The 18,279-nt window shown below is 47.4% G+C and overlaps 1 protein-coding gene across 1 annotated transcript in view; it reads left to right on the plus strand.

Annotated features, from left to right (window-relative positions):
- PTPRO (protein tyrosine phosphatase receptor type O) overlaps positions 1-18,279 on the plus strand; it is a 117,984-nt gene that overhangs the window by 13,463 nt on the left and 86,242 nt on the right. Inside the window, exon 3 of the mRNA XM_056846600.1 lies at positions 14,562-14,835. Coding sequence (XP_056702578.1) covers positions 14,562-14,835 — 274 coding nt within the window. The remainder of the gene's footprint in view (positions 1-14,561; positions 14,836-18,279) is intronic.

Consider the following 18,279-nt stretch of genomic DNA (forward strand, 5'->3'; position numbering starts at 1 on the left):
GTTGAAAAGCCTCCGGGACTCCTTTGAGGGGAGGAAAATCCTGGCGGTGGGACTGGGACCGGGTGGTTACTGCAAGTCCCGAGACTTCCCCTCTCTGTTCAGGGGTAAACAAGGAATCTGCCGGTCGGTCAAAGTCATTGCGGTATTGGGGGAGCCTAGAAAGAGCATCCGCTAACGCATTGTCCTTTCCTGCCACATGTTTCAGGACAAAGCGGAATTTGGCAAAAAAACTGTGCCCAACGAATCTGTTTCGCGGTGAGCTTTCTAGCCCCTTTTAAGGCCTCCAGGTTTTTGTGATCGCTGTAAACTTCAAAGGGGATCTCTGCCCCCTCCAGGAAATGCCTCCAAATGGTGAGGGCATGTTTAACAGCTGCGGCTTCCTTCTCCCAAATGGCCCAGTTGATTTCGGATTGGGAGAACTTTTTAGAAAAATAGGCACAAGGTTTCAGCTGACCGTTCTCGTCCCATTGCAAGAGGGCCCCCCCATGGCAACGTCAGAAGCATCGACCTGGACCACAAAAGGTTTTTCACAATCAGGGTGCGCGAGAACGGGTTCGGACGAGAAAAGCCGCTTGAGCGTATCGAAAGCCTGCTGGCAGTCCAAAGTCCATTGCAACCTAGCAGAGGGCAAGGCGGCTCCCGCCGCTTTCCCTTTTGTACGCAGGAGCGAAGTGAGAGGGAGCACCACCTGGGCAAAGTTAGGGATGAAGTTTCGGTAAAAGTTAGCAAAGCCCAAAAACTGCTGCAAATGTCTGCGCGTGGTGGGGGGGTCCCACTCCATTACCGCCCGAACCTTCTCGGGATCCATCTCTAAGCCTTGGTGGGAAATCACATACCCCAGAAAAGTGATGGAGAGTTGATGGAAATCACATTTAAAAACCTTAGCAAACAGTTTGTGCTCGCGCAGCCGCTGCAGCACCTCGCGCACCAGTTGTACGTGCTCCTTCATGGTTTTCGTATAAATGAGGATATCGTCCAAGAAAACCACCACCCCGCGGAACAATAAATCATGAAGTACTTCATTAATCAATTGCATGAATACACTCGGAGCCCCCGAAAGTCCGAACGGCATCACTAAATACTCAAACATTCCAAAACAACTTGAGAAGGCAGTCTTTGGTTCGTCCCCTTCTCGTATGCGGACACGGTGGTAAGCCTCCACCAAATCCAATTTGGTGAAGATTCGGCCCTCCTTCAATTGTACGAGAAGGTCTGGAATGAGAGGGAGGGGGTATGCATTAGACTGAGTGACAGCATTCAGTCTACGGTAATCAATACACAGTCTTAAGTCTCCCGTCTTTTTCTTGACAAAGAAGGCTGGGGCCGAGTATGGTGCCTTTGACGGGCGGATAAAGCCCCGCGCCAAATTGGTGTCCAAATATTCTCGCAACACCGCCTTTTCATTAGGACTCATGGGGTAGACCTTCCCTTTGGATAATTTGCCATCCCCCACTATTTCAATAGCACAGTCCGTCTCCCGGTGGGGGGGCAATTTGTCGCATTCCCGCACGTCAAACACATCGGCAAACTGGGAATACTCGCTGGGGAGCTGGAGCAGGGAAGCTTTGATAGAAGGGGCCCCCATGAGGGCGGCTGCGGGAGTTTTAAGCACTCGGTCTTTATCATGGAATTCACACAGGTTGCGGGGAAAGGTGAGCGTCCGCTCGATCCAGTCTATGGAAGGATTGTGCCCCAGCAACCAGTTCATCCCTAAAACAACGGGCGTGGCAATGGGAGCGATAGTAAAATAAAGCCGTTCCCAATGCTCCCCTACGGCCATGACGACCGCGGCGGTGCGGTGAGTAACAGGCCCCTTTTTAAAGTCACTGCCGTCCATCTGGGAAAAGCGGATGGGTTCAGGTAGCCGCTTTCGCTTAACTCGCAATTGTCAGGCAGCCTCTTCACTTATCAGGGTGCGGGCACAACCCGAGTCAACTAGGGCCGTAAATTCTAACATGGGCCCCCCTTTTGGCAATGAGAGATTGACCTTTACATATACATTGTCTTCCTGAGCGCTTACCATCAGTGGAGCTCCTTGCACAACATTCAGAGCGGTCTGCTGAGGAGCCCCCTTTACAGCAGACCGACGGCGTTTTTTGCCGGCATGTCCCAGTCCTCGTCCTCGCTGGAGGAAGCAGACACGGTGTTTGTAATCCGTGACTCCGATGAGTCAAAGGTTTCATTTGTAATCCGTGGCCCCGATGGGCCAGAAGTGCCCGAGGCTTCGACCTCGGTGCGTGCGTGCATTGCCGAGGGTGTGCCCCGTCGGCTCGGTGCGCCGCTCCGGCGGCGAGGTTGCCCCTCGGGAGGGGGCTTCTCAGGTTCGGTCGTTGCCGGACGAGACGGTCCCGGACGTCCGGGTCGGGAAGGGCATTGAGAGGCAAAGTGTCCTCTTCCCCCGCAAACGAGACAGGCCCCGCTCTCAAAGCGTTTGCGGCGTTCGGTCACGGATGGTCCTCCCCCCGAGGGGGGACGAGAGTCCTTCGGACCGCCGGGCCTGTCTCCACGGGTCTTGGTCTCCCGTCTGGTGCGTTGCCAGGACAGGAGCAGCAGCTGCTTTTGGTTCTCGATGTCAGCGGCGTGACGAACCCACCCTTCAACATCGGGAGGGTTACCTTGCATGAAAGCCCAGTGTTGCAATTCCGGGTTCAAACCTTTGCGGAAATACTGCACCCTGGTAGCTTCACTCCAGTCCAAAATTTTACTCGAGAGCGACTGAAATTCGCTTGCATACTGTGTGACCGACTTAGTCCCTTGACGCAGTTGTAGCAAGGCGGTTTTTGCTCGCTCACCCAAATGCGGGTCCTCGAAACGGTGTCGAAGGGCGATCATGAAGTCATCAAGACTTCGCAAGACCGGGGAGCGGAGATCATACTGCAGTACCATCCAGGCGGCCGCCTCACCCTGTAGAAGAGACGCCACGTATTGGACCCGGGATTCTTCCGAGGTAAAGGTCCGGGCCTGTTCCCGCATAAAAATGTCCACTTGTACCATAAAAAACGTCAGCTGGTCACTCGACCCGTCATACGTGATCTTCAGGTCTCGACGGGCCGGTGGAGCGGGACGGATGGGAGGTGCGGGAGCCACAGGTGGGCCTGGTTGCTGCCCTCCGTCCGCCGGAGCCACGGGTGGCGTCGGAACCTTCAGGTCGTCCATGGCTTGAGCCATGTCCAGAATCACCGTGTTCATGGCATCCATCCGGTCCAGTAATTCCTGGCGCTCCTCCTGCCAGCTCTGCCGCTCCTCATCCATCTGGTGAAGCAGCAGGGCTTCCTTTCGGGCGGGATCGTCCTCAAACCCCAACCCGTGAACCGCAGACCGTCGTGACTGCGCGTCGCTCTGCGGGAGCGACCAACCCCGGGGAGACTCCAGCCAGGTATTCAAGCGGGTAGACTTGGGCTTTGTACCCAGACCCGATCCCGAGTCAGCTCCACTGGGCGTCTTCCCAGTCGACTTCCCTTCCGAAGGGGCCGGATCGGGCTGCTTGGGTACGGCGCTGTCCTTCTTGTCGTTGTCATCCCCGTTGCCTGCCATAGCTGTCCAAGAACGGTACAGGAGCAGGACAACGAGGCAGAGGACTTGCAACTTAATGTGAGGGTTCCCAACCTCCCTGTGCAAACTCCATAAAATCACTTGCTCAGACGGTCATGCAGAAACAAGGAACTTTATTGGAAGCTTCAGGTTAGTATAGGCCTTACAATGGCAAAGTTGCAAGTGCTAGCAATTTCACAAAGACAGAATTATAGCCCCTACAGGGAAGCAGATGTCAAAAGCATGTTATGGGAATCTACGAGATAATTGTGCATGGTACAGGAACATCAAAGACCTCAGGAAGCTCGTTATTACTATCTACACACCAAGGCCATAGCTGGTGGGAGGGAGTCGGAGAGAGCAAGGGAGGAGGATGGTGGGAAGAGACATTCCAACCTGGGGCCTGCTGGACGCAGCGCCTGAACCAAAGAAAGGCAAAAGGCCTGGACTGCTTTTATGAGTCCAGGGTGGGGAGCACACAAAGCAAAAGCTTACAGACCCTTACACCAGTGTGCGGTAGTGGCTAAGAGCAGTGGTTTGGAGTGGTGGAGTCTGATCTGGAGAACTGGGTTTGATTCCCCACTCCTACACATGAAGCCAGCTGGGTGACCTTGGGCTAGTCACAGTTCTCTCTGAACTCTCTCAGCCCCACCTACCTCACAAGGTGCCTGTTGTGGGGAGAGGAGGGGAAGGTGATTGTAAGCCGGTATGATTCTCCCTTAAGTGGCAGAGAAAGTCAGCATATAAAAACCAACTCTTCTTATTCGTTTCCTTTGTGAAATGCTTAAGGATATGCTGTTAAAATGTTGAATACAATTTTCTTTTCATTGTGAGTAACACCGGGTAACAAGTTCCTGTCACCTCTTGACATTTGTTGCCATCTTCCACCAGGGGTGAAGACTTTTTTCTTTCGTTTGAAATTTCTTTCTTTCAATGATCCTTCTTTCCTGCCCAATGTTTTGATTGTTTTTAATGTTTTAATTGTTATTTTTATGTCTTTGTTTGTTGTTCTGTTCTGGTTTTAAATGTTTTAAAGGTGTATTGTTGGTTTTGATGGCTTTAAAATGTGATTTAACTATGTATGTTTTAATTTGTTAACCACCTTGGCGGCCCTTGTGAGGACAAAAAGTTGGGATATAAGTGTTGCAAAAAACTTTTTAAAATACACCTCCGAGGTTGACAATTATGTCAAGGGTCAGATCCTTTGGTCCTGAGTGATCTAACTGCAGCCATTCTTGGGACCAAAGAAAGGATATGTTGAAGAAGAAACAAGAACTCATTTCCTTACTGGAAACAAGAACTATTTATATTTAAGGCTTATAGAGCAATGAGGAATTGCTCTAATCACTAAGGAGAATAGCAGGTAGGGCAGAGAGGGGAATATGGATTATAATCAACCTTTGGGAATCGTCCTACAGGGACCAATTACACAGTGGCAGGGAAGCAAGGAAGGTGATGCAATATTTCGGCACAATTTTAAAGCTGGCCTGCGTATGTTAGGTGCCATCAAGTTGCTTCCGACTCATGGCGACCCTATGGATCAATGTCCTCCAAAACACCCCATCTTTAACAGCCTTGTTGAGGTCTAGCAAACTGAGGGCCGTGGCTTCCTTTATAGAGTCAACCCATCAACCCATCCCACGACTTCTGTCTTCTCACAATGTGACCAAAGTACGACAGCCTCGGTTTAGTCATTTTAGCCTCTAGGGTCAGTTCAGGCTTGATTTGATCTATAACCCACTGATTAGGGTTTTTTTTGCCTGTTGTCAGAGCACTCTCTTTCTTTCTTGTTTGCCAAGCTCATTTTGTGTGTGTGTGTGAGAGAGAGAGAAGTGCTGTCAAGTTGCTTCCGACTCATGGTGACCCTATGAATCAATGTCCTCCAAAACCCTATCTTTGACAGCCTTGCTCAGGTCTTGCAGACTGAGGGCCGTGGCTTCTTTTATAGAGTCAATCCATCTCTTGTTGGGTCTTTCTCTTTTCCTGCTGCCCTCAGTTTTTCCTAGGATGATTGTCTTTTCCAGTGACTCTTGTCTTCTCATAATGTGACCAAAGTACGACAGCCTTGGTTTAGTCATTTTAGCTTCTAGGGTCAGTTCAGGCTTGATTTGATCTATAACCCACTGATTTGTCTTTTTGGCAGTTCACGGAATCCGTAACACTCTCCTCCAACACCACATTTCAAAGGAATCTACTTTCTTCCTATCAGCTTTCTTCATTGTCCAGCTTTCACACCCATACATAGTAATTGGGAATACGATGGCATGAATTAACTTGATCTTGGTGGCCAGTGACACATCTTTACACTTCAAAATCTTTTCTAGCTGGCTTGGGTGGGTGTATTTTGGATATTTGCATTGCCTTCCTGAGCTTGTGAAGATTTTTAATATCACTGTAATGTTGATAATAATGATTAAGTGGTATTGGATGGATGAAGCGTTAGGAGATCTTGTATGGAATTCTTTCAAAGACGTTGCGATTTTTTTGGGGGGGGAAACTTGAGTGTGATTTTTCTTCTGGTGGCTTTTATATGTTGCGTGATGTTGCAGTCAGTTTAAGGTGCCACTACCACATACTGATTTTTTGGTGTGTGTGGGGGGGGAAGCAGTGGCTTTCAAAGTTCATAGGGTTGGATCCAACCAGCATTTCCACTGGCAAAAAAGGGAGGACAGCGTCCCCCTTTCACTACCTTAAAAGGCTTTGGTGGAGGTCAAGGGAGTTACATGAACAAAAACAACATGGAACAGGGGCCATAGGAAAGAGGAGAATTGACTAAGATTGAGCAAATATTTGGCAGGACCTAACCCATAGTGTCAATAGGTAAAAAAGCTGACAGGATCTAACCTACATTGTCAATAGGTAAAAACCCTGGCAGGATCTAACCCACATTGTCAATGTGTAAAAAAACTGGCAGGATTTAACCCATATTGTCTATAGGTACCCGATAAAGGATTGTTGGAAATGTGGATTAATTGGGAAATTTGTATCATGTGCATTTGTGTGTGTGCATGATTAATATATTAAGTAGGATGTCTAAAAGGATGCATTGAATATTGGCCATCTTTTATGGAAGATTGCAAATCTGCGTTCATCGGCTGTGCTTTATAAGCCCTTTAATCCTCTCTGCTGCTGAAAGCAGACACTCAGATCCTCCTTCCTGTCTCTGCAGTCTAATGAACAGAATATATGGCATCAACATCCCACTAGTTTCTCTGTTACTGTGCTGCTTCGTGGGCTACCATTTGTGGGAAGGGGAAACTCTCAGTGTGGTGGTATCAAACCTTTTGCAGTTCTAGGAATTACAGGGGGACAGAAAAGGAGGGAAGGGGCGGTGGCTGAACATATGCATTTGCATGCATAAGATTCTGGGTTAATTCACCATCATATGTAGTTAAAGAACAGCAGGTTTTGCAAAAGAACTTGTAGAGCCACCACCAGTCAGAGTAGATGGACTCATGGTCTGGCTCGGTAAGTCATATAAGGGAGGTAGGAGAGAGGGAAGACAGCATGGTCTCATAAGATCTCAGAAGCTAAGCAGGGTCGGGGCTTGGAAGGGAGACCTCCAAGGAAGACTCTGCAGAGGAAGGCAGTGGCAAACCACCTCTGCTTAATCGCTTGCCATGAAAGGCCCTTGCTGGGGTCGCCAGAAGCCGGCTGTGACTTGACAGCATTTACACTCACATAAGGGAGGCAGGGTTACCGCTATCAGTGGCAACCAGGCGCTAACAAGTTCTGCTCATGAATAAAAATGATAACCACTGGAGCAGAGCCCCTGTCCTTGGTGCTGAAATACACAGGCAAGTCCCTTATGTTTCTCTTTAGTGCTTCTTGGGGAGATGCATGGAGAGGCACAGAGTAATAATATTATGTGGATATTTGAGGAAGGTGGGACTAAATCACAGCAACTGATGTTGTTGTTGTTTTATCACAGAGTCTCCAAAAATGAGGTTGGATCCAGGCTCAATTTTCCAATGGCAGAATGGAACTTTCCTGCCTCCACCTTTCCACTGTAGGCCGCTGGACTCCATGAAATGCTCCTCGTTGGGGATAGGGGACCCTGAGGAATGTCATGTAGCAGGAAGGGGGAATCGGTGGAAATTGCTAATTTAATCTGGATCCAACCCTTTTTTTTTTTCAGATCCCCTATATTGTCAGGTGACAGCTGCTTATTGCTTACAGTGAAAGGGTGATTTGGAAAAGCATGCAAATTGGAGACCCAATTCTCTCTTTCTCTCTCTCCCTCTCTTGGTATATATTCTTTTGTTTGGGTGTCTAATTATTCTTCCAAGACGGGGGAAATAAGGGGGAACAAAAATCTAGACTGGAGAAAGCACTCGAGAATTGGACTATAGGGACCAATCTTGTGCCAATAAGGAGATCAATTCGATGATGTAATATATCTTTGCTATTTTTATTGTCCTGGGTTTTGAATAAGGCATGTGTGGGAAGGAGCGTTTTAATTGAATCGTATAATTCATCTTGTATCCATTGTGTATTTATATGTGCTTATTCACCAGGGAACAGCTAAACTTTAATTGTCTGTACGTCATAAAGGAAGTGTGTATGTGTGCCTGCACAGAGCAGTTAGCTTGTGCATATAAATTAGATGTTTCTAGGACAGATTCCTTGGCTGAGTTGGCTTGACTGCTTTATAGATTTTTTTTAATTGCTTGAATTAATGCTTAGCAGTTGCACAACTTAATTGAAGCATTCAGAGCAATCCACACATATTAGCTCAATAATCCTTGCAACAGCCATGTAAGGTAGGCCAGAATTATAATCTTCGTGTTGGGATTCAAACTGATCCACAGCCATTTGCATGACTAAGGACTGCTGACACAAATTCTGAAGGGTAGGAATTTATTGTGACACAGCATTTACTAATGACTGATTTGTATGCTGTTTGGTTGCCCAGCCTCTGCTTAAAGACTGCCAGAGAGGGGAAGCTCCCCACCTCCCTAGGTAGCTGATTCTACTGTCGAACAACTCTTACTGTAAAAAAAATGTTTCTAATATCCAGCCAGTACCTTTCTGCCCACAAATTTAAACCCATTATTGCGGGTCCTGTCCTCTGCTGCCAACAGGAACAGCTCCCTGCCCTCCTCTAAGTGACAGCTCTTCACAGACTTAAAGAGAGCAATCATGTCCCCCCTCAACCTCCGTTAGTAAGGAATACAGTGAAACAATCTGCCGTACTCCCATGAACGGATTGCCGAACTGTCGAACAGATCTTAGAAAAAATCAGGTCTTTGTTCGCAGCCAGCAAATAGGATGCAAGCTGACCTGGTGGATGTTGGAGCATCCCGATTTTGAAGGGTGTAACTCTGTTTAGGATCGCACTGTAGCTTTCTTAGTGTATTAGCAGTAAATTTAGGCCTAGGCATTCTGAAAAATAAGCTGTGGAATTAGACAGCTGGACTGGATCCACATGAAATAATTCTCGGATTATTGTCGAAGGCTTTCACGGTCAGAGTTCATCGGTTCTTGTAGGTTATCCGGGCTGTGTGACCGTGGTCTTGGTATTTTCTTTTCTGACGTTTCGCCAGCAGCTGTGCTCCTCTGAAGATGCCTGCCACAGCTGCTGGCGAAACGACAGGAAAGAAAATACCAAGACCACGGTCACACAGCCCGGATAACCTACAAGAACCGATGAATTCTCGGATTGTTTCTTTAGATTTTATTGTTGTGCCCATAGCCCTGGGCTTAGGGAAAGTAAGAAAGGCCATCTCCTGTGATCTCATACTCTAAAATTGAAGAAAATTCTTGCAATGCAATTTTTATCTACTATGTCCCTGTGATAAATATTTCTTCTAAATCTGCCCCCATGTGGTGAGATCTGGGACTTACTATTACTTCAAAGTTTGTTGAAAGCTAAACTTCTCCATTTGCAAAGGGAATCTGAGGGAATCCAGTGGCAGGTGGGAACCTCTGAGAATTTGTTATAGGCAAGCACACTACACAGTCATAGGGATGCGATATAATTTTACAAGCTAGCTGGCTCAGTTCAAATAGCTCCCTATTGATCTGGCTTCTCCCTTGTGTAAATACAATCCCCGGGTCTTCCTTTTCATGCTACTTCCTCACATGAATTTTTTTGGGGTAAAATCTTTGCATTTTTCAATGTTATTTATGCAACTACAAATCAGAATGATACATGGTCTAGATGACATACCTTGTGTTGGAATCTTGTCAGGAGGGGCAAGGGATGATAAAGCATTGGTAGCAAAGAGGGACTGAATTCTTTTCCACCCCACAGCCCTTCCCCCCAAAGAAGAACAATTTCTCTCTAGTTATTTGTCTCCAAATAGGGTTGACTTCCAATTTCAGAGGCCCAATGGAAGAAAAATGGTTGGGGGGGGGAATGGGAAGGGGTATAGTGGGGCTGAGAGCCAAGCATTCCCTCTCCTGCTCCTTCTGCACCCTCCTACTTGATAGTTGTTCAGATTAATCTGCCTAAGGAGACCCTTAGATGAATTTATATTCATTCATATTTATAGCCCTCCCTCCATTCCTGATCAAGCGGAGCTCAGGGCAGGCTACACTGTCTAAAACGCATAAAGCCATAAAACATCAGTTTAAAACATCATATTAGGAAACAAGGATGGCAATCAGAACCCCAGTTGCCACTATAGGACTGGATTACAGCAGGTCAGCCCCACAGATGGCAGTAGGGTTGCCAGATTCCACTTCACCACTGGCAGGAGGTTTTTGGGGCGGAGCCTGATGAGGGCGGGGTTTGGGGGAAGGGAGGGACTTCAATGCCAGAGAGTCCAATTGCCAAAGTGGCCATTTTCTCCAGGTGAACTGATCTCTGTCAGTTGAGATCAGTTGTAATACCAGGAGATCTCCAGGTAGTACCTGGAGTTTGGCAACCCGAGATGGCAGAGTGGGGGGATGGGGAGGCCAGTAATAATGGATAACTCGCGGCTGCCCTCAGTTGCAGGCCTGGCAGAACGGGTCCATTTTGCAGGCCCTGCGGAACTCCTTGAGGTCCTGCAGGGCCCTGATGTCACTGGGAAGACTATTCCACTAGGAATCGTCCCTACGTAAAACACCCTCGCCCTTGCAGAGGACAGCCACACATCCTTCGGGCTGGGGACCACCAGTGAATCGTTGTTCATGGATTGTAACGCTCTCTGAAGGGTGTACCAGGAGAGGCAGTCCTGCAGGTACGATGGTCCCAAGAGCAGGCAAAGTGTCTCTGTGTGCGTTCCAGTCTTCTCCGCTTTTGCAGAGGAACAACAAGGGAGAAGGCGGCATTTAGCCAACACTGGAAGTGATAGACTCCCCCCACGCCTGGCGTGCCATAAATTTGCTGTGCGTTGGGATTGACAGCATCAGTATGGCAAATACACATTTCATTACTTCTGGTCAGCTCCCTTTGGGATTTAATTTACTAGTGTCACAGCTTGAAGCCATTTTGTGCCTCTAGGGAAATCTGGCAAGACGTGTGCCTTTAAAGCCAAACCCGAGCATCCCGCTTCCTTCTCCAATTGTCATTACAAGCTCAAGCCCGCCCCAACGTCCTCGAAACAGCCAGGAGAAGAGGGGGCCCTTCTGTTAGCTTGGGCTGCCTGCAGGAAAGCATAGTTGTGAAGATGGACGTTCCAACTCCCGATTAGATTCAACGCAAGAATAATTGTGTTCTGGGTTGAGGTTATAATCTCAGCTGCTTCAAGAGGGAAACCAATAGAAGGCTGTCCTGCAATATCCCACTGGAGCTGGGCTATCAGATAGGGTTGGCATCATGATCGAGGCTATTTCTCACCATTTCTAACATCCCTTGCTTATTCCATTCTTTATGAGCTGGCAAAAATCCTCACGGAAGTCTTCAGTAGACTAGTTGGCCAGAGGGATGAATCTCAGAGCAGTGTCTTTGGAAATCAATCAGGCAGGAAAGTGAAAGGAATTCTTCTTCAGTCTTCTCCCCACACCCTTCTTTTTTTGCCTTCAAGTCACATCTGACTTATGGTGACCCCTGGTGGGGTTTTCAAGGCAAGAGGCATTCAGAGCTGGTATGCCACTGCCTGCCTCCACATCACGACCCTGGTATTTCTTGGAGGTCTCCCATCCAAATACTTACCAGGTTCAACCCTGCTTAGCTTCTGAGATCTGACAAGATCAGGCTAGCCTGATGGTTTCTCCACTCCTCCACATGAAGCCTGCTGCATGACATTGGGCTAGTCACAGTTCTCTCAGAACTCTCTCAGCCCCGCCTAATTCACAAAGTGTCTGTTGTGCAGAGGGGAAAGGAAGGTGATTGTAAGCTGGTTTTTTATTCTTCCTTAAGTGGTAGAGAAAGTCGGCACATAAAAACCAACTCTTCTTCTTTTTAATGCAAGTTTAGAAGGAACAATTAACAGGGAAGAGCTGCCTGGAATCTGGTTAGGGTTGCCAGATTTCCCCTCTCCTCCAGCAGGAGGTTTTTGGGGCAGAGGTAGGGAAAGATTGCATGGGCGCACCAACACGATCATGTCACGTCTGGTTGCAAACTGAGAGTTTGAGTGGTAAAAGGCCCATTGCGATGCTGCACTTCTGGGTGTAAATGCATTGCAAGGAACCATTTACCACTCAAACTCCCAGTTTGAGTGGTAAACGGCCCCTTGTGATGCGGCGCTTCTGGGTGTAAACTAGAAGTGATTTAGCGTGGTGGGCAAGCATGCGTGGATGCATTGCCCGCCGACCCTCAGCTGGTCGGCGGTGGTAGCTGGTTGGTGGTCAGCCAGGTGGATTGCCCAGGGTTTGCTCGCCACCACTTGGCACTTGGCAATCCTAAATCTGGTGAAAACCAGCTCCAGCTTCTGGGGAATTGGCAGGGAAGCATTCCTTTGAATCAATAGTGACCAATGTGGTTATGCTACGGACAAACTTTTGGGAGGCTCACAGCATTTGTGGAGTGACTTGAAACAGTGCTCAACCCAGGCACAAATCCTGTGGGTGACTCATCTCCCTGAAGGCTTTTTTGGAACTCCTCATGAAGAGATGCCCAGCCGAGTGGCGAGAGGCACACTGTTGCTGGTTACGCAAAGAGCAAAGCTGTTCCCTGGCGCAAGAGGCGCAAGCTGCCGCGTTTGAAGTTCCTCTCCTGCGGACCATCAAAGGCAAAGTTATTCAGAAGAGATGAGAAATATCACCTGGCCCTGACTTGTGAGCAGCAAGACGGCCAGAGATCTAAGCATCGCCGGAACCAATTAAACGGGAACCCAGAAGGTGCAACTTGAAAGGTGGCCCTTTTGAGGGTTTAATTACAGAAACTGCATTTTGAAATCCCTGCAGAGGTGACGGGGTCCTTTATAGCAATTAATAAAAAGAAAAGAATTTTCTTTCTTTTATGAACCAGCTGGGAATGTTATGCTTGGTATGATGTATGGGAAGAGGGGAGTTAAATTTTTCCATTTTCTCCTGCGTTGTGTAGTGGATAAGGTCGGCAGACTCTAATCTGGAGAACCAGGTTTGATTCCCCACTCCTACACATAAGCTTGCTGGGTGACCTTGGGCTAGTCACAGTTCTCTCCGAACTCTCTCAGCCTCACCTACCTCACAAGGTGTCTGTTGTGGGGAGAGGAAGGGAAGGTGATTGTAAGCCGCTTTGAGTCTCCTTAAAGGTAGAGAAAATTGAGTATAAAAACCAACTTCTTCTCCTTCCAGTTCCTTGGTGACAATATTGTCTAACTGGAAAAGGAACAAGGGCTCATGGAAAAATGCAACCAGGAAATATGAGTGTTTCCTTGATGCCCAGGTGCTAGTGGGCCCACAAAAGGTGACCCAGGCAGGAATGACTAACTTTAATGCAAAATGGTAGCCCCAGTGGCTGTCTATTGTCAGAGATTTCTGGCAGTGTGGGTGTGATGAATGAAGGACAGTTGCTGCTTCTCTACAAAGTAAGATTAAAGTGTTGGTGGCTTTTCATTTAGAAAAGCAAAAGTGACTAAGGGAAGGCACAAGAAGAGGTTTGTAAAATTACCCACGGTTCAGAGAATGTGCATAGAGTGAGTTTTTTTCTGCCCAATTTATATGCCGCCCTCCATCCCCAGCCAAAGTTGGGCTCAGGGCAGCTCACATCATCAACAATATACCATATAATAAAACCATATACAATAAACTCCAAAACGTCTAAAATTAGATTCCAATTCTATTCAATCAATTAATTAAAACTAGTGGCACTCATCACAAGCATATGGCCATGGTGTCTGAAAGCACAGTCAGGACTCCCAATGTAAATGTCCTCTGCCCTCCACGCTAGAACTTGGGGTCCCTTGATGATAGGCAATGTGTTCAGGACAGACCAATGGAAATAATATTTCATACAACACACAAATAGCTTTAAACTCCTAAATTCCTAATTCATCACAATACAACTACATGGATGCTAGCGTCTGAGTAGTTGTGTGTGTGTGTGTGAGAGAGAGAGAGAGAGAGAGACAGAGACAGAGAGAGACAGAGACAGAGAGAGACAGAGACAGAGAGAGAGAAGTGCCGTCAAGTCGCTTCGGACTAATGGTGACCCTATGAATCAATGTCCTCCAAGATGTCCTATCCTTAACAACCGTGCTCAGGTCTTGAAATTGAGGGCTACGGCTTCCTTTATGGAGTCAACCCATCTCTTGTTGGGTCTTCCTCTTTTCCTGCTGCCTTTGACTGTCTTCTCCAGTGACTCTTGTCTTCTCATAAAGTGACCAAAGTACAACAGCCTCAGTTTAGTCATTTTAGCTTCTAGGGTCAGTTCAGGCTTGATTTTGCTACTGTAATATTTCATATAAAACAGAATTAGCATATGAAATTCCCTGCCACAAGGTTGTTATTAATTGATTTATTAATTGATTATCAATTATTATCTGCCCACTGGCAGGAGGTTTTTGGGGCGGAGCCTGAGGGGGCGGGGTTTGGGGAGGGGAGGGACTTCAATGCCATAGAATCCAATTGTCAAAGCGGCCATTTTCTCCAGGGGAGCTGATCTCCGTCGTCTGGAGATCAGTTGGAACAGGAACCAGGAGTTCCCACCTCACCTTCTTTTCTTTTCCCCCTTGCAGAACGTGGCGCCTTTCCAAGTGGCCGTGCGAGATGATAACTCCATCGTCATTTCCCTCGAGGCATCCGACGTACTGAACTCTGCTTCAATCTACGTCGTCAAGATCACAGGGGAATCCAAAAACTATTTTTACCAGTTTGAGGAATTCAACAGCACTTTACCAGCCCCCGTGGTGTTTAACGCCACCTACCATGGCCTCTATTACATAGTGACTCTCATGGTGGTGAACTCCAACTTGGTTTCCAAGACAGCGAGATCGATCATTGTGCTAACCAGTAAGTATTTTTGACATTGCATGAATTTATTAGTTTTCTCATTTCTGGCTTTTTGGGGGGTGGGGGGATTCCTTTGTACCAGCTTCCCCTCTGCCTGGCTAAATGAGAGGTTTATATTTAATATGCGGTAGAGGAGGACAGTCAATCCCTGTTCCAAATTTGGAAATGATACAGTCCTCAGAGGGCACAGCATTTTTTTCCTGAGTACTTGTATGTATAGGTACATGATTGATTGATTGATTGATTGATTGACTATATTTATAGTCTGCCTTTCTCATTGAGACTGAAGGTGTATTACACAGTTGAGATGAATAGGTTGAGACATCTAATAAGCAATGTACTAGGATCTTACACTTGAACCAACTTTGCTGGCCAAGTACAAAGAAGGGCTGTTCTTCTGTTACCAGAACTTATGTTACAGCCTGCCGCAATGCTCTTGGAATGCCACAAAAAAAAACCAAAAAAAAAAACCATAGAGATCTGTGGAATTCCTAGAACATTGCGGTAGGCTGTGATGTCAGTTCTGGATTTTCTCCCAGAAATGATGTAATAGGATTGGCAATGTCATTCCATTTGTTTCTCCCACTGTCAAATTGATTGGCTGCAAGACAGTGAGTGAATGGTGGGGCACAGCCCACCTTCGGCAGGCAATTGGTCATCATTCACATCAATTTCAAAGAGAAATATGAGTTCAGCTACAGCTCTTTTGTGCTGCAATCAAGATCAGAAACCCAGATTTTTGAGGGGTATGGATTCAAACTTACCAAAGCTGGAGAATATGCATGTTGTCCTGTTCCCACACAATGGTGAGCACATGTGTGACCTGGAGTGTTTGTAGCGCGATCTCCCTTACTGTGGTGTCTGGTCAACAAAACTGTAATGTTTGAAAAGGACTACTAAAAGGAAGAGAAGCAGCCTAGGTAAGAGCTGAGACCCAGCAGAATGAATGCTGGGAGATTTGGGGATGATGTTTGGAGGGGGATGTGATATCACTTCCAAGTGATGCTTTGGGCTGTCTCGCCTAGACTTTACCATAGAGACTGGGGGAGATCCTAGACCAGTGATGGTGAACCTTTTAGAGACCGAGTGCCCAAACTGCAACCCCAAACCCACTTATTTATCGCGAAGTGCCAACACGGCAATTTAACCAGAATACTGAGGTTTCCTACAAGCTTGGCAAGGGGGCCAGGGCGGCGGGGAGTCCAGGGAAGGGGGGGCGTTGAACGGCTCCGCGCTCCCTTCAAAGCCCCCACGCGTACCCACAGAGAGGGCTCGGCGTGCCGGACTTGGCACGCGTGCCATAGGTTCACCAACACGGTCCTAGACTGTCACTGTGTGAAGGTAATCCCCCCCCTTTAATTCACTGGGGATAGGAAATTGGGACTAGAGGAAAGTAATACCTTACCCTGGGCAGGTAAATGGGAGGCCTAGTATGTAAGTATGTGTATATGAAAAAATATATATATCAGCAAGAATGTTTGGCTTGGGAAATGTTTGGCTCGACATACCAGTTTTCTATGAAATTTCTGTTTGTTTATTTGGAAGGGAATTGAACCACCTGAATCCCCCTATGTGCGCTGAAGTAGGATTGCCAGGTCCCTCTTCGCTACCAGTGGGAGGTTTTGGGGGCAGAGCCTGAGGAGGGTGGGGTTTGGGGAGGGGAGGGACTTCGCCATAGAGTCCAATTGCCAAAGCGGCCGTTTTCTCCAGGGGAACTGATCTCTATTGGCTGGAGATCAGTTGTAACAGCAGGAAATCTCCAGCTAGTACCTGGAGGTTGCCAACCCTAGCGCTGAAGTCATGCAACCTAGACACAGGCCGACCACCTCAGTGAGAACCAGGCGGAATAGGAGAGGGGGAAAGAAATTGGTAGTATATCCACTCACATTCAACAGTTCAGTGTTGTTAAATACTGCATCTTTACTACAGGGATTCTTCATTACCTTTGTCGTCATGGTTACCCACGAGGCACTAGCCGTCCATCGCTGTCGTCCCCCCCTCCTCCTGGTGCCACATGGCTCTCTGTCTGTTAAATATCATTGACGTATTGAGACCATACGAGAACATACCAATGAAGTAGCGCATCATTCACTTCTGGCAGGGCCTTGGTGGTGCTTGACACGCGGCTTTGATCCAGGCAGACGACAGGCCCCAAACCTGCCCGCTGGCTCCGGTCCCCCAGCTCTCCTCTGGCATTTCGCAGCCGTTCCTCGGGGACTACCGATGTGTGCCAGAGGATTGCACGTCACTCTCACATTTCTTTTCAGCTGTGTGGGAAGAGCGCAAAGCGTACGAACAATTATTTCGAATCAAATCCTTAGTTCCCTCCTGCTTGAAACTCTCACCAGCTTGTAGCTAGGGTTGCCAGTCTCCAGGTAGTAGCTGGAGATCTCCTGCTATTATAACTGATCTCCAGCTAATAGAGATCAGTTCACCTGGAGAAAATGGCCGCTTCGGTAATTGGACTCTATGACATGGAAGTCCCTTTCCTCCCCAAATCCCGCCCGCCTCAGGCTCCGCCCCCAAAACCTCCCCCTGGTAGCGAAAAAGGATCTGACAACCCTACTTGTAGCTGATGACATTTCCAACAACCCCATGAACTATTATTTTTTTAAAATTTCTGGCATCAAACCTGTTGTGAAAAAACTTTGTGTTATGTCTTGTGAATGACAGTGAAAAAGGGAAATATATTGACTTATGGGTGCCCTCCAAGTTTCCCCAGATATAAGAATTTCTAAAAACATTTCTTCTATTCCATCTTTTGATAACCTGTGATCTGATTGTCATTCCTAACATCTTTTTCTTATTAAGTTGGCCTAAAGTTGCCAATCTCCAGGTACTAGCTGGATATCTCCCTCTATTAAAACTGATCTTCAGCCAGTAGAAATCAGTTCCCCTGGAGAAAATGGCTGTTTTGGCACTTGGACTCAATGGCATTGAAGTCCCTCCCCTCCCCAAACCCCACCCTCCTCAGGCTCCACCCCAAATGCCTCCCACCAGTGGCAAAGAGGGACCTGGCAACCCTAAGCTGGCCTATGATTAATTCCTCAGACCTTGTCTGCCCATTTGAGTTGCTGGCCACCAAAAATCAGAGCTGGAAAAGTTCACAGAGAGAATAACAGCCTCTCGGTCTTTTTACAGTGTGTCCATCGGTTACAGAAATAGCACTGAGAATCAGCCCTTGTAACAGTCCGCAAATTTATCCATCCATAGCTGAGTATTCCCCAATGTTTTATAAAAATTAAAGCCAGGATAATTTATAACTAATCCTCAAGGAGAAACATCTGGGGGGACACATTTCTCCATTTATTCCAAGTAATTAAATGTGGGCTAAGAATTAGTTTTTTAATTACCAACCACCTCTGCAATTTCTTAGAGAGGCAGGAAAGCACTATAAAGAGGGAGTCGAGAGGAATACTATTAAAGTACCGTGGTCTATGTTTG

This window comes from Euleptes europaea, chromosome 3 (genome assembly GCF_029931775.1).
Source record: "Euleptes europaea isolate rEulEur1 chromosome 3, rEulEur1.hap1, whole genome shotgun sequence".
Classification (NCBI taxonomy): Eukaryota; Metazoa; Chordata; class Lepidosauria; order Squamata; family Sphaerodactylidae; genus Euleptes; species Euleptes europaea.